The sequence below is a fragment of the Triticum aestivum genome, chromosome 4A (assembly GCF_018294505.1).
Source record: "Triticum aestivum cultivar Chinese Spring chromosome 4A, IWGSC CS RefSeq v2.1, whole genome shotgun sequence".
In the NCBI taxonomy this organism is placed as follows: domain Eukaryota; kingdom Viridiplantae; phylum Streptophyta; class Magnoliopsida; order Poales; family Poaceae; genus Triticum; species Triticum aestivum.
Window position 1 is genome coordinate 90812402 of NC_057803.1, and position 14796 is coordinate 90827197.

The window sequence follows — 14796 nt, forward strand, 5'->3', positions numbered from 1 at the left end:
TATATTATATATTGGGCCCATCTCATGTTTCCTTTGTATAGTCGAGGTTGTGGCCCCCCTCTGTACTCATATATACGTGTCTGGTGCACCGATCAATGCATTGCGATTGCACAACCTATTCTTCTCATTCTACATGTTCGATTACACATAGCTGTGACGATGCGACATTCAAACTTGGCCATTCGTGATCAACCATTCGAAACTAAAACTGGTCCATGTCATAATACACTTGTTAACTTTCTAAAAAGTGAAACAGTTTTGCTAAGTCTCGGTCGACTGAGACTTCGTTATGTCTGAGTTGACACATCTTCTTTTGATTTTGCACGGAGATTCATGCAAAAAATTGTTTTCAGTTTTTGTTTTTTCTTCTTATATGCTAGTATATCATCTGACTGAGACTTGGTCGAATGAGACTAGACACACCCAAAGTTAAAAGGCTTGCCCGGTGGGCGCGTATGACCGTATATAGGGCTGTGCTCTGCTGGGTTGGCTGGCGGACGAACCAAAGTTTGGCCAAAGGGGGCTGCATGCAGGACGAGCGCGGGGCCGTGCAATCAATTCCTTCCCACCCCGCTCCCCCACCCATAACGCAACGGCACCGCCTCCGCTCCTCGTTTTCTCGCGCTCCCGTCCCCGTTTGATGGATAGTGCCATGGTGGATTGGAGCATGTCAAACTTGAAAGCCTACGGATTAATTCTCTGATTTTGTAATGATAATGAAACTGACGACAGACTAAATCTGTTGGCTGTCACCCGAGAGCGAGGCCGATCCGCCGGATCGCGCGCGGTCGGGTTGGCCTCCTAGCGACGTCGTGCTCCGTGTTAGACTATGTATAGCTTCTGTACATATGTACGTATATGGTACATATTATAACACAACCATTATATATAATAAGATAAGTCATCCCTAGAGGGTTGTGCTGATTCCCCAAAACTTATTGTCTTACATGGTATCAGCTAGGTTACGATCGCTTCCGCTTCTAAACCCTAATACCCGCACCACCGCCGCAGCCGCCGCCGCCTTCACCGCCGCCGCCGCGCCACCGATCGCGCCGCCGCCATGTCGAGCGCCGCCACCACCGGTTCCACTGCTGCGGGCTTCCTCCCGGCCTCTCTTGCGGCTCTGCTCAACCTCCCGCTCGATGTCGTCTCTGTTCCGGCTCCGATCGGGACAAGGAGCATCGGCTCCGTCTTCTCCACGCCGTCGGCGCCCTCGCTTGGGCGTGACCTCGTGGTCCACACCGCGGCGCCGCCGTCCGCTGCGGACTCCGCAGGCGTCGTCCCGCCGCTCCTGCCGCAAGCGGATCACACTGCCCCGCTGGCGGGGTTGGCGGCGTCCGCCCCGGCCGCGGGCCTTGCGGCGTCCGCACCGGCCGCGAGCTTTGCGGCGCCCGCCCTGGCTGCGGTCCCGCCTCCTCCCGCATCGGCTTCGGTGCCTCCGGCTGCCTCCATGGTGTTTGCACCCCAGGCAGCCTCCTCGATGGGATTGTCTTCGCCGCCGTCGTTTCACTTCGGTCATCTCATCACCATCAAGCTCTCCGCCGACAACTACATCTTCTGGCGTGCACAGGTTCTCCTGCTCTTGGGGAGTCACTACCTGCTAGGCTACGTCGACGGATCGCTTCCCTGCCCACCCGCGCTGGTAGACAGCGTGCACGGTCCGGTCTACAATCCGGCCCATCGCGTCTGGACGGGGCAGGACCAGGCGAACCTCTCCTCCATCCAGGGGTCGCTCTCGCCGGCAGTTGCCGGCCTTGTTGTCTTCGCGAAGACGTCTCATGAGGCCTGGACCATCCTTGAACGCACCTTTGCAGCGCAGTCCCAGGCTCGTGTCTCTGCACTCCGTCGTCAGCTTGGAGAGTGTCAGAAGCTTGACTCCACTGCCACTGAGTTCTACAACAAGGTCAAGGGCCTCGCCGACACATTGGCCTCCATTGGACAGCCCCTCACCGACTCCGAGTTCAACTCGTTTATTGTCAATGGTCTTGATGAGGAGTATGATGCCTTAGTCGAGATCATCAACGAGCGGGGCAACTCGACACCCATGCTGGCACACGAGGTTTTCTCTCGGTTCCTTCTCACTGAGCAACGGGTCGAGACTCGCCGCACCAGGGGCACTGGCTCCCTCTCGTCCAACGCCGCCACCAAGGATGGCCGCTCTTCTTCATCACCCCGGTCTCCCTTGGGGCTGCCACCGTCGCCCGCCTCAGCCCCCCCACCTACTGTGACCTTACCGGGGGCTGGCGGTCCACGTGTGTGTCAGCTTTGTGGCCGCGATGGGCACTGGGCCTCCAAGTGTCATAAGCGCTTCCAGCGAAGCTTCCTTGGTCTTGGCAATGACGGCAAAGATACACGCAACAATGCCCGTCAGGTCGCCATGGCTGATCGTCCCGCGCCGCAGAAGCAACAGGGACACACTCAGTCCTACTCCATCGATCCACACTGGTACATGGACTCTGGGGCGACAGAGCATCTAACCAGCGAGATGGGGAAGCTTCACACTCGTGAACCCTATCATGGCTCCGACAAGATCCACACCGCCAATGGAGCAGGTATGCACATCTCTCATATTGGTCAAGCATCTCTTCTCACTAGACATGCCAATAGGAGTCTTCAGCTTCGCAATGTTCTTCGAGTTCCATCTGTGACCCGTAATCTTCTTTCAGTTCCTAAACTCACACGTGATAATAATGTGCTTTGTGAATTTCACCCTTTTGATCTTTTTATTAAGGATCGGGGCACGAGGGACATTCTTCTTAGTGGACGGTTGTGCCAGGGCCTCTACCGTCTGGAGCATCCTGGTGTCGCTCGTGTTTTCAGTGGAGTTCGGGTCTCTCCGTCACAGTGGCATGCTCGTCTTGGTCACCCGGCCACACCTATTGTCCGTCATATTTTGCGTCGTCATGAGCTTCCTAGTTTGTCTAGTCATAAAGATGTAGCAGTGTGTGATGCTTGTCAGCAGGGGAAGAGTCATCAACTTCCTTTTTCAGAGTCCAGTCGTGAGGTGAAACATCCTTTAGAACTTGTGTTTTCAGATGTATGGGGTCCTGCTCAGACTTCTGTCAGTGGTCATAATTACTATATCAGTTTCGTTGATGCTTATAGTCGCTTTACCTGGCTTTACCTTATTAAACGCAAATCTGATGTGTTTGATATTTTTGTTCAGTTTCAAAAACATGTTGAACGTCTTCTCAAGCACAAAATTGTTCATGTCCAGTCAGACTGGGGGGGGTGAGTATCGCAACCTCAACTCTTTCTTTCAGTCGCTTGGGATAGCTCATCGTTTAGCATGTCCACATACACATCAGCAGAATGGTTCAGTCGAATGTAAGCATCGTCATATTGTTGAAGCTGGTCTTACTCTTTTGGCCCATGCATCTGTTCCGTTTCGGTTTTGGAGTGATGCTTTCACCACTGCATGCTTTCTCATCAACCGTACAACTACTCGTGTTTTAAACATGAAGACTCCCATTGAGGTTCTCCTTAATGAACAACCTGATTATACCTTTCTCAAGGTATTTGGGTGTGCTTGCTGGCCGCATCTTCGTCCATATAACAAGCGCAAGCTTGAGTTTCGTTCTAAGAAGTGTGTTTTTCTTGGCTATAGCTCTCTTCATAAAGGTTACAAATGTCTTCATGTTCCCACTAATCGTGTCTATATATCTCGGGACGTCGTGTTTGATGAGCATGTTTTTCCCTTTGCCAACCTTCCTGTGTCCACTGTCGAACCACCATCCCTGCATTCATCCTCTGTTGCTTCTGACCAATTTGATGATGTTGCATACTCTCCTTTGCTGTTACCTAACCATGGTGCAGGAACCGGACGTGGAGCTCGTTTGGAGCTGTTGGAGGATTCACCATCATCATCGTCGTCTTCTGGTGGGCACGTCGATCGCCCTATGTTGCATGGCATCGATTCGCGTGCCCATGCATGGTCACCCGACGAGCCCGTCGCGCCGAGCATCTCCACTGCTCGGTCCGTTTCGCCAGCGGCCGCCGAGTCGCCCGCGGCTCGGCCCGTCACGCCGTCTTCGCCTGCGGCTCGGCCCGTCACGCCATCTTCGCCCGCGGCTCGGGTCCTCACGTCGCCTTCATCAGCGGATCGGCCCGCGACACCGGCCGCGCCACGGCCCACTATGCCGAGCTCGCCATCGGCCCGGTCTGTGATGCCGGAGTCGCCAGCTGCTTCGTCTGCTCTGCCGGTTTCGCCGGTGGGTCGGCCTTCTTCGCCAACCGAGTCCGAGGCTACCGTGACTGGCTCCTCGTCACCGGCTGACTCGTCAACGTCGCAGTCCTCCAGCCCGTTGCAGGCTGCTCCGTCGACCTCGGTGGTTCCTGTATCCCGACCACATACACGCAGTCGCAGTGGCATTTTCAAACCTAAGGAACGTAAGGATGGTACGGTTGCTTGGTTGGCTGCTTGTTTGGCTGCTGCTGTTGCGGATCCATCTTCTGAGCCTCGCTCATATCAGGCTGCCCTGCGCATTCCACATTGGCGAGAGGCTATGGAGCAGGAGTTTTATGCTCTTCTTCGCAACAAGACATGGACTCTCGTTCCTCCACCATCACGGGTAAATGTTATTGACTCAAAATGGGTATTCAAAGCGAAGAAGCATTCGGATGGATCTATTGAGCGTTACGAAGCGCGACTTGTTGCTCGCGGTTTTCGGCAGCGTCATGGTCTTGACTATGAGGACACCTTCAGTCCTGTCGTCAAGCCTACCACTATTCGGCTTCTTCTCTCCATTGCCGTTTCTCGTGGTTGGTCACTTCGTCAACTTGATGTGCAGAATGCTTTTCTACATGGATTTTTGGAGGAAGAGGTTTATATGAAACAGCCGTCTGGTTTCTCTGATCCTGATCGTCCTGACTATATCTGTCGTCTTTCCAAAGCACTATATGGTTTGAAGCAAGCTCATCGTGCCTGGCATGCCCGCCTTGCCTCTGCCCTTCGTGCTCATGGGTTTGTGCCGTCTACTGATGACACTTTGTTATTTCTTCTACAGAAGCCAGAAGTCACTATGTATCTTTTGGTATATGTCGATGATATTATCCTTGTCAGCTCTTCTCAGTATGCTGCTGATGCTCTTGTCTGCTCTCTTGGTGCTGATTTTGCGGTCAAAGATCTTGGGAAGCTTCACTACTTTCTTGGAGTTGAGGTCACTTCTCGTGCTACTGGTCTTGTCCTTACGCAGAAGAAGTACTCCTTGGAGTTGTTACAGAGAGCTGGCATGCTGAAGTGCAAACCGACCACCACACCCATGTCGTCTACCGACAAGATAACAGCTGTTGATGGTGAGCTTTTGTCTCCTGCGGATGCCACAGAGTACAGGAGCATTGTTGGTGGACTTCAGTACTTGACGATCACGAGACCAGATATCTCTTATGCTGTTAACAGGGTTTGTCAGTATCTTCAGGCTCCCAGAGATACTCATTGGGCTGCTGTTAAACGCATTCTTCGTTATGTTCAGTTCACCCTGACATTTGGTATGCATATTAGGCCGACTTCCTCTCGGGTCCTTTCGGCCTTCTCTGATGCAGATTGGGCTGGTAGCCCAGATGACAGGCGATCCACGGGGGGTTATGCAGTATTCTTTGGCTCTAATTTGATCGCCTGGAGTGCTCGGAAACAGGCTACTGTGTCACGTAGCAGTACTGAAGCTGAGTACAAGGCTGTGGCTAATGCTACTGCAGAGATTATTTGGGTGCAGTCTTTGCTTCAGGAGTTGGGTTTGTCTCAACCACAGCCTCCTATTCTTTGGTGTGATAACATCGGTGCTACATACCTTTCTGCAAATCCAATATTTCATGCCCGAATGAAACACATTGAAGTTGACTATCACTTTGTACGGGAACGTGTATCACAGAAGCAACTCCAGATCAAGTTTATCTCATCTAAGGATCAACTTGCAGACATCTTCACTAAGCCTTTACCGCTGCCACAGTTTGAGGCTTGTAGGCGCAATCTTACCCTTCTCAGTTCTTTAGAAAGTGGCTAAGATTGAGGGAGGGTGTTAGACTATGTATAGCTTCTGTACCTATGTACGTATATGGTACATATTGTAACACAACCATTATATATAATGAGATAAGCCACCCCTAGAGGGTTGTGCTGGTTCCCCAAAACTTATTGTCTTACACTCGGCACTACCCAACCGCGGTCTCGTCCATTTTCCAAGTAACCCAACCACGTACGTACACATTGGCTGGCTGGCTAGCACAACCATGAGCCGGAAGAATTCTAACCTCGTCCTCGCCTGCATTCAAACGCGGATAGACAAAAAAACCAAAGCGTGCTCGCTCTCATGGGGTCCAATCCAATGGCCGCCCCGGCCTTTCTTCCCCCGCACAAAAGCTGAAAGCAGACAAGAAGAAAGCTTCAACACACGACTCCTCCAGCCACCCCCAACCCGATTCTTCCTTTCCTCGGTCGCGCTTGGCTGGCCGCCCGACTCCGATTCCCACGCACGCGCGCACGCCAAGATCGCGGTTTTCATGCCGCGGCCGCAGTAGCCAGGAGTAAGCTCAGGGCGGGAGCCATGGCGACGTCCTCGGCGGGCCGGTACGCGGCGGCGCTCCACCGGCGGACGCACCGGGTCACGTCCGCGCTGGCCTACGCGGCGCTCGAGTGGGTCCTCATCGCGCTGCTGCTCCTCAACGGCCTCCTCTCCCACGCCGTCGCCCGCTTCGCCGCCTACTTCCGCCTCCGCCCGCCCTGCCTCCTCTGCTCCCGCGCCGACCGCCTCTTCGGCGCCGAGCAGGAGGACGCCGATCAGGCGGCGGGCGACGCGCGCTGGCTGCGGGGGCTCCTCTGCGGCGCCCACGCGGCCGAGATCTCCGGGATGGGCTACTGCCTCCACCACCGCCGCCTCGTCGCCGACGCCGCCGACATGTGCGAGGGCTGCCTCTCTTCCTGGAAGAGGGAGATGATGCGGGACGCGGAGGAGGACGGCGCCGTGGTCTGCTCTTGCTGCAAAGCCCTCGTGCAGATTACTTCTTCACGCGCGCTGGAGGATCCTGCTGTACACCACAAGGCAGCCGAAGAAGAAGAACAAGATCAAGGCTACGTTCTGCTGGATCAAGAAGACCACGAAGACGAAGAAGAGGAGCAAAACGAAGAGGAAGCACAAGAACAACAAGGAGAGATCAAGGTGGCTGCCGTGGAGGACGAGTCCTTGGAATTCATGGCTCAGGGCGAAGAGATCACGCCTGAAGACGACGATCGCTTGGTGCCGGTGGTGGCACTCGATGAGATGACAATTGCCGACGATTCGGGTCTGCATCCGGATGCCCCTGGCTCTCAGCGGGACGACATGAATCGCACGGACGATGAGCGTGATTCGGATGATCTTGATACCGCAGTGGTTCCGGAGGAGAAGAGGATGCTGGCTTCTTCGGTTGCAACGGCGCCTGCCACGGCCGAGAATTCCATTCGCCAAGATGATGAACTGGTTCTTGAAGATACTGTCGAAACTGGAGATTTCAGGACTGATGAAGGAGACATTGTTGTGCCTCAAGGTAATAACCTCTCCATTTGTTCCTCGGCCCGTTCAATTTTACTCAAGTCGATTACTGTCCCATCATCTCATGATTTTTGTTTGGTTCTACTTCTAGCCACTGAAGCAATTCCTGAAGATGGCAGCAAATCGGCAGAGGTGGAGACTAACTGCGAGGTGTCAATCGGGAGCGACATCTGCGAGCAGGAGCAAGATGGCCATGCTGCTCCGTTTCAAGAACTGGTGGCGCTGGAGGAGCTGTTTTCTCCATTGGAATATGCAGATGACCGGACATCACCACCGGAGATCCTCCATGAAACAGCCCCAGCCGAGCAAGGTAGCGGTACAATCATTGCAGACTGCTCTCACTTTTACTTTTGCCCCATGGAGATGCTTTCACTGTGACTCTGTCTGTCTGTCCACAACTTTAATTTGCTATTTATGTTTTGATGATTTGATCAGAAGCAAGTGAAGCAGAGCATGAGGCGACGGCGAGCCGGAGATTTGAGTACCAATCGAATGGCGAGAACGAGGAGGACGAAGACAGGGCACCGGAGACGCCCACCTACAGCTTTGCTGCCCAGAACTCCGGCAAAAGGTTCTTGCTCGAGAGGAAGCGGTCACTGTCCTTGTCCTTGGATGGCAGCGTGTCGAGCGAGGTCGAGTGTGCCGAGCCTTCCACCGTCGATCAGCTGAGATCCGCGCTGCAGGCGGAGCGAAAGACGCTCAGCGCCATGTACGCCGAGCTGGAGGAAGAGAGGAACGCCGCCGCCATCGCGACCAACCAGACGATGGCGATGATCAACCGGCTGCAGGAGGAGAAGGCCGCCATGCAGATGGAGGCGCTGCAGTACCAGAGGATGATGGAGGAGCAGTCCGAGTACGACCAGGAGGCGATGCAGCTGCTGACGGAGCTGGTCACCAAGAGGGAGAGGGAGAAGCAGGAGCTGGAGAGGGAGCTGGAGCTGTACAAGCAAAAGCTGCTGCAGTACGAGGACAGGGAGAGGAGGAGGATGCCGGCCTTCGAGGACAATGCGCGTAGCCCCGACGGCAATGGCACCTCTGCGTCGTCCAGCGGCGAGGACAGCGACGAGAATTCCGATGACTCCTGCGAGCTGGGCGAGTCTCCGAGCGGCAATCTTCAGAGCTCGCCGGACGCTGCTCTTAGCCCCAGGGCGGATCAAGAGAACACCGGTCATCTTGTGGCGCTGGATGACTCCTTGACGTACATGGAGATGGAGAGGCTGTCCATCTTGGAGGAGCTCAAGGCACTCGAGGAGCGGCTCTTCACGCTGGAAGACGACGATATCAACGGCAGCAATGCGGCTGCTGGCCTTTCCTCAGACGATCACGGTCCCCATTCGCCGGAGAATGGCCTCGCCGGCAACAAGGCCAGGTTTGAAGGCAGAGCTTCTGTTTCCAGAGGAAAGAGCCTCCTACCTCTCTTTGACGCGGTCGGTGACGAGAACGTCGACCGTGCACCACCAGCAGCCACCGATGGTTCGACGAAACCGGCCGTCGCCGTGTTCGCCAAAGAGCAGGAGAGGCTGGCGATAATCGAGGAGGTGGATCATGTGTACGAGAGGCTGCAAGCACTGGAGGCGGACAAGGAGTTCCTGAGGCACTGCATCAAGTCCCTCAAGAAAGGGGACAAGGGCATGCACCTTCTCCAGGAGATCCTGCAGCATCTTCGCGAGCTCCGGGGCGTGGAGCTTCATGCCAAGCACGCCGGCGATGCCATTGTTGCAAATTCAGCATAGCAGATCGATCTAGAATTCTAGACATATTATACGTGGTAAGTTTGTATCTTGTCTTCCTTAACTGCATTGGCATAGCTGAATTATTGTGGCTGTTTAATTACCTGCAGCAACTATGTGCTGAAACAAGAGATTATTGTGCTTTGCAGATTCAGTTGCTCGGCTATGGTGAGTCGATCGACTGGAATGGTCCGAGTAGTGGTGGATCTATGATATGGTCCCTTTCCCTTGTGCAAGGTAATGGCTTGTGTTCAAGGGAACGCTTTGCTCGTCTGGCCTGCGGGGGGCTGCGCTGGTCCAGCATGGCCGGCTTTATGAATGATGTGGTTGGTGGTGGCAGGAATCATTAGGGCCTTCCCAAGCTTTCACCAAGCTGAATCATGGCGCCAGCTTCGGAGGCATGCGCACCACTTCAACTTCAACAGGACAGATGGATATATATATAGAGAGAGAGAGATGATCGGCAAAAGGGTAAAGGTGGCCCGGATGCAGATGTGGTGGATTTCCTATTTGGTTTCGCTTCTTTTTCCCTTTTCTTTCTTTCTTTTGGTTAAGTTTTCAGATTTGTTTGTGCAGAGGTGGAGAGCGTTCGAGTTTTTTGTGTTTTATATGAGGTTGTAGGCTTGCATGGTTGGTACGTACGTGTGGTTTGGTCTTTGTTTTGCACTTTGTAGCCAGTTTTGATGAAGAAGGAAGGCTCGTTGTGATGAACCCTGTTTCATTTGACATGGTGCTCTTCTCTCTGGTCCTTGATGCTTCTTCTGTGCATCATTCGACCCCTCCCGTCCGGTTCGTGTGCAAGCTGTCGATGTAATACAGCATAGTATATATCTTTATGGTGGCATGGCAGATGGCACCCTGAGGTTGCTCAATTATGCTGGCTTTGATGGGTGTCCTTGAGCTGTACATTACTATTGAGCCCTGGGAAGATTCTTGCATTACTCAAAAAGTTTAGGAATTACAATCACGTCCAACAATTACCAGGACATCTTCTGGAAACAGCGGTTCGACATTGCAACCAACCAAAATTAGCCGTGAAATGACTAGCACTATTACAGCCTCGACAAACATGAGTAATACAAGAAGCTCTTTCCTCATACTGCTGATGATATCTCTAATCAAGAAAGCATACTTCAACTTGTTACTATCTCCATGTTTGATCATGGCAACAACCTAAATGTTAAGAACTTTAAATTTGATCACTGGGCCTTGCTAGTTGTCTATTCACCCCCCTCTAGATACCTTTTCGATCCTACATTAGTTTGTTGCCCGGGGCCGGGGCCTCCACCTACCCGGCTGGTATTGGGGCACGCCATTAATGCAATGCACGGATAATGCTCATTGTAGCCCGGTGTAGTGGACGTACTCCGTAATGAATTAAGAAAGGAGCTATATCCAATCCTTTCGCGCTTGCCGAGCTGGGAAGGGTGGAAACAAATGCCCACATCAAAAAAAGAAACCGGTCTCAAACCCATGGAGGAGTGCGAAGATTGCTAGAGGAGCTGGGCGTGTCTCCAATGCCACAAAGTAACAAAATGCGTTGATTTATAAGTTTTGGCTAGCTAATGAAGGGGAGATAATCAGTGAGGAGGCACTTGAAGCCTATGTGCAACTGTTCGAGCAACCACTTGCCGATACGCGCATTAAGGTTATTCTGGCCTTGTTTGGGTGGGAGCCATTGATCCTACCACTCTTCGAGCACAACGGCATGGTGGAGGATAGGCAGTAGTTGTCTAGTTTTGTGGTTTCATGGGGGGCTGATACGTCTCCAACGTATCTATAATTTATGAAGTATTCATGCTATTATATTATCTGTTTTGGATGCTTATGGGCTTTATTATACACTTTTATATTATTTTTGGGACTAACCTATTAATCGGAGGCCCATCCCAACTTGTTGTTTTCTTGCCTATTTTAGTGTTTCGAAGAAAAGGAATATCAAATGGAGTCCAAACGAAATGAAACCTTCGGAAGAGTTATTTTTGGAACGGAAGCAATCCAGGAGACTTGGAGTAGACGTCAGGGAAGCTTCGAGGTGGCCACGAGGTAGGGAGGCGTGTCTGCCCGCCTGGGCGCGCCCCCACCCTCGTCGGCCCCTCGTGGCTCCCCTGACCGACTTCTTTCGCCTATATATGTCCATATACCCTAAAAAAATCAGGGAGCAGAATAGATCGGGAGTTCCGCCGCTAGAAGCGTGCCTCCTTAGCCACCGAAAACAAATCTAGACCCGTTCCGACACCCTGCCGGAGGGGGAAATCCCTCTCCGGTGGCCATCTTCATCATCCCGGTGCTCTCCATGACGAGGAGGGAGTAGTTCACCCTCGGGGCTGAGGGTATGTACCAGTAGCTATGTGTTTGATCTCTTTCTCTCTCTCTCGTGTTCTTGAGGTGATACGATCTTGATGTATCACGAGCTTTGCTATTATAGTTGGATCTTATGATGTTTCTCCCCCTCTACTCTCTTGTGATGAATTGAGTTTTCCCTTTGAAGTTATCTTATCGGATTGAGTCTTTAAGGATTTGAGAACACTTGATGTATGTCTTGCATGTGCTTATCTGTGGTGACAATGGGATATCACGTGATCCACTTGATGTATGTTTTGGTGATCAACTTGCGAGTTCCATGAACTTATGCATAGGGGTTGGCACACGTTTTCGTCTTGACTCTCCGGTAGAAACTTTGGGGCACTCTTTGAAGTTCTTTGTGTTGGTTGAATAGATGAATCTGAGATTGTGTGATGCATATCGTATAATCATACCCATGGATACTTGAGGTGACATTGGAGTATCTAGGTGACATTAGGGTTTTGGTTGATTTGTGTCTTAAGGTGTTATTCTAGTACGAACTCTTGAATAGATCGATCAGAAAGAATAACTTTGAGGTGGTTTCGTACCCTACAATAATCTCTTCGTTTGTTCTCCACTATTAGTTAATTTGGAGTGTCTCTTTGTTGCATGTTGAGGGATAGTTATATGATCCAATTATGTTCTTGTTTTATCACTAGTTTAGTTTATAAAAGGAAATTACAAAAAAATGGAATTGAATTTGCCTCATACGCTTCATCTTTTAAATATTTTTCGTGAGAATGATGGAAAGGAAAATTGTGCTCAAGTGCTAGAAGAAGAAGTCTATAAAATGTTTGGCACTAAATCTTTGAATGATGAGCATGATTGCAATGTTGTTAGTATGAACTCCTTGAATATCCATAGTACTAATGATGATTGCACTACTCATGATGAAAATGTCTCTTATAAGCATGTCAATTTTTGTGGAGTGCATAGAGCTTGAAAGAACACACCAATTAGGGAAAATAGATTTTGCAAGAGGCATAAGTATTTGGAAACTAAATGGTTGCAAGAGAGACTAGATGTTTGTGCTGAAAATTTAAAATTTCTTCGCCATACTTGTGAACTTTGCAACATGATCATTTAAATCTCCAATGCAAATTGTTTCATGATCGTATCGTGTCCAAAAATTGTGATGATTTGATTTCCCTTGCACATCATAATGAACTTAGTTTGCTTTTGAGTTATGAAGAAATGAAACGTATAACTAAGCATATTACAGAATATAACCTTGAGAAATTCCTCGATATTGATCTAAAGAAATTTTTATGTATTGTGCGGTGAATTGCATTGAAAATCCTTATATTGCCAATTACATAAAGAAAAGAAAACAAATAGAGGATGAAGAGAATACTAATGAAAGGGAAGAGGCTTCCCAATATCCTCCTATTATTTCTTATGATGAATTAGGTAACGAGGAGGAGCCTTCTATTCAACCAATCTCATCAATAAGGAGCTCCAAAAAGAGGATTGAACCACACATAATGTGAAAAAGAAAAAGAAAAGACGGAGAAGTAAAGGTGAAAAGGTATCCCTCCAAAATGATGTTGCCCCTATTACTCATTGTGATGATGATAATTGCTATATTATTGGTGCTATCCATACTATTAATGATGAGAGTGATTATGCTTATGATATGAAAAGGCCCAAGCTTGGGGATGCTATGTTTGATGAGAATGACATGTTTGAGAATATATTTGCTTCAATTAATGTTTGTCCCAAGCTTGGGGATGCTATGTTTAATGAAGATGATATTTCTAGCCTCCCAAGTTTTGATATGCAAATTTGTTATGATGATAGCATGCCTCCTACTTATGATGATTATATTGATAAAAGTGAGTTTGGAAGAGTGTCAACTTTAGGAAGTAATGATCCCACTATTTTGGAGGATGTTGAATCTTATTGTGATAATTATGAAAGTGGATTTGGAGAGGCCATGACTTTATTTAGTAATGATTCCACTATCTTGGAAGAGGTTTCAATTTATTATGATAAGAACAAAGTTGCTACTTATGATGATTATTGTGATGATACTTATGCTATAAAAATTAATGATGATTATATTTATAAAACTTGTCATGATCATGATCACCCCTTTTATGAACATTACTCTTTTAATATGGAAACAATGTATAGTATTCGAGTTTCTTATGATACTCCCATTATTCTGAATGAGAAGAATTTTGCTTATGTGGAGAGTAATAAAATTTCTATGCTTGTAGATCATGAAAAGAATGCTTTATGTGATAGTTATATTGTTGAATTCATTCATGAAGCTACTGAAAATTATTATGAGGGAGGAATATATGCTTGTAGGAATTGCAATAATATCAAGTTTCCTCTCTATGTGCTTAAAGTTTTGAAGTTATGCTTGTTTTGCCTTCCTATGCTAGTTGATTATTGTTCCCATAAATTGTTTGCTCACAAAATACTTATGCATAGGAAGTGGATTAGACTTAAATGTGCTAGTCATATTATTCATTATGCTCTCTTTATGTTTCAATTCTTATCTTTTATGTGAGCATCATTGAAATCATCATGCGTAGCTAGGGGCGTTAAACGATAGCGCTTGTTGGGAGGCAACCCAAATTTTTTTGTTCTTTGCTTTTTGCTCCTGTTTAGTAATAAATAATTCATCTAGCCTCTGTTTAGATGTGGTTTTATGCTTTTAGTTAGTGTTTGTGCCAAGTAGAACCTTTGAAAAGACTTGGGGAAAGTCTTTGCGATCTTGCTGTAAAAAACAGAAACTTTAGCACCCACGAGATTTGCTGCCATTTTTAATGGAGAGTTCTATTTAGTTAATTCTTTTTGAAGATGATTAATATATAAATTCCTCACGTCCAGAAATTTATTTTAGAATTTTTGGGGTTCCAGAAGTATTCGAAACCTACAGATTACTACATACTATTCTGTTTTTGACAGATTCTGTTTTTCGTGTGTTGTTTGCTTATTTTAATGAATCTATGAGTAGTATCGGAGGGTATGAACCATATATGAGTTGTAATAAAGTAGATATTACACAAATATGAATTTAGAATGAGTTCATTACAGTACCTTGAAGTGGTGGTTTGTTTTCTTTTACTAACGGAGCTCACGAGTTTTCTGTTAAGTTTTGTGTTGTGAAGTTTTCAAGTTTTGGGTAAAGATTCGATGGACTATAGAATAAGGAGTGGAAAGAGCCTAAGCTTGGGGATGCC

At 48.9% G+C, this 14796-nt stretch overlaps 1 protein-coding gene across 1 annotated transcript; it reads left to right on the plus strand.

The window, feature by feature from the left end:
- The first annotated feature begins 6249 nt into the window (after positions 1 to 6249).
- LOC123085344 (myosin-binding protein 2) lies at positions 6250 to 9964 on the plus strand. Its single transcript, XM_044506970.1, has 4 exons — positions 6250 to 7518; positions 7615 to 7833; positions 7959 to 9291; positions 9403 to 9964. The coding sequence occupies exons 1-3, from the start codon at positions 6540 to 6542 to the stop codon at positions 9254 to 9256; spliced, it is 2496 nt and encodes an 831-aa protein (XP_044362905.1). The 5' UTR covers positions 6250 to 6539; the 3' UTR covers positions 9257 to 9291; positions 9403 to 9964.
- The last annotated feature ends 4832 nt before the right edge of the window (positions 9965 to 14796 follow it).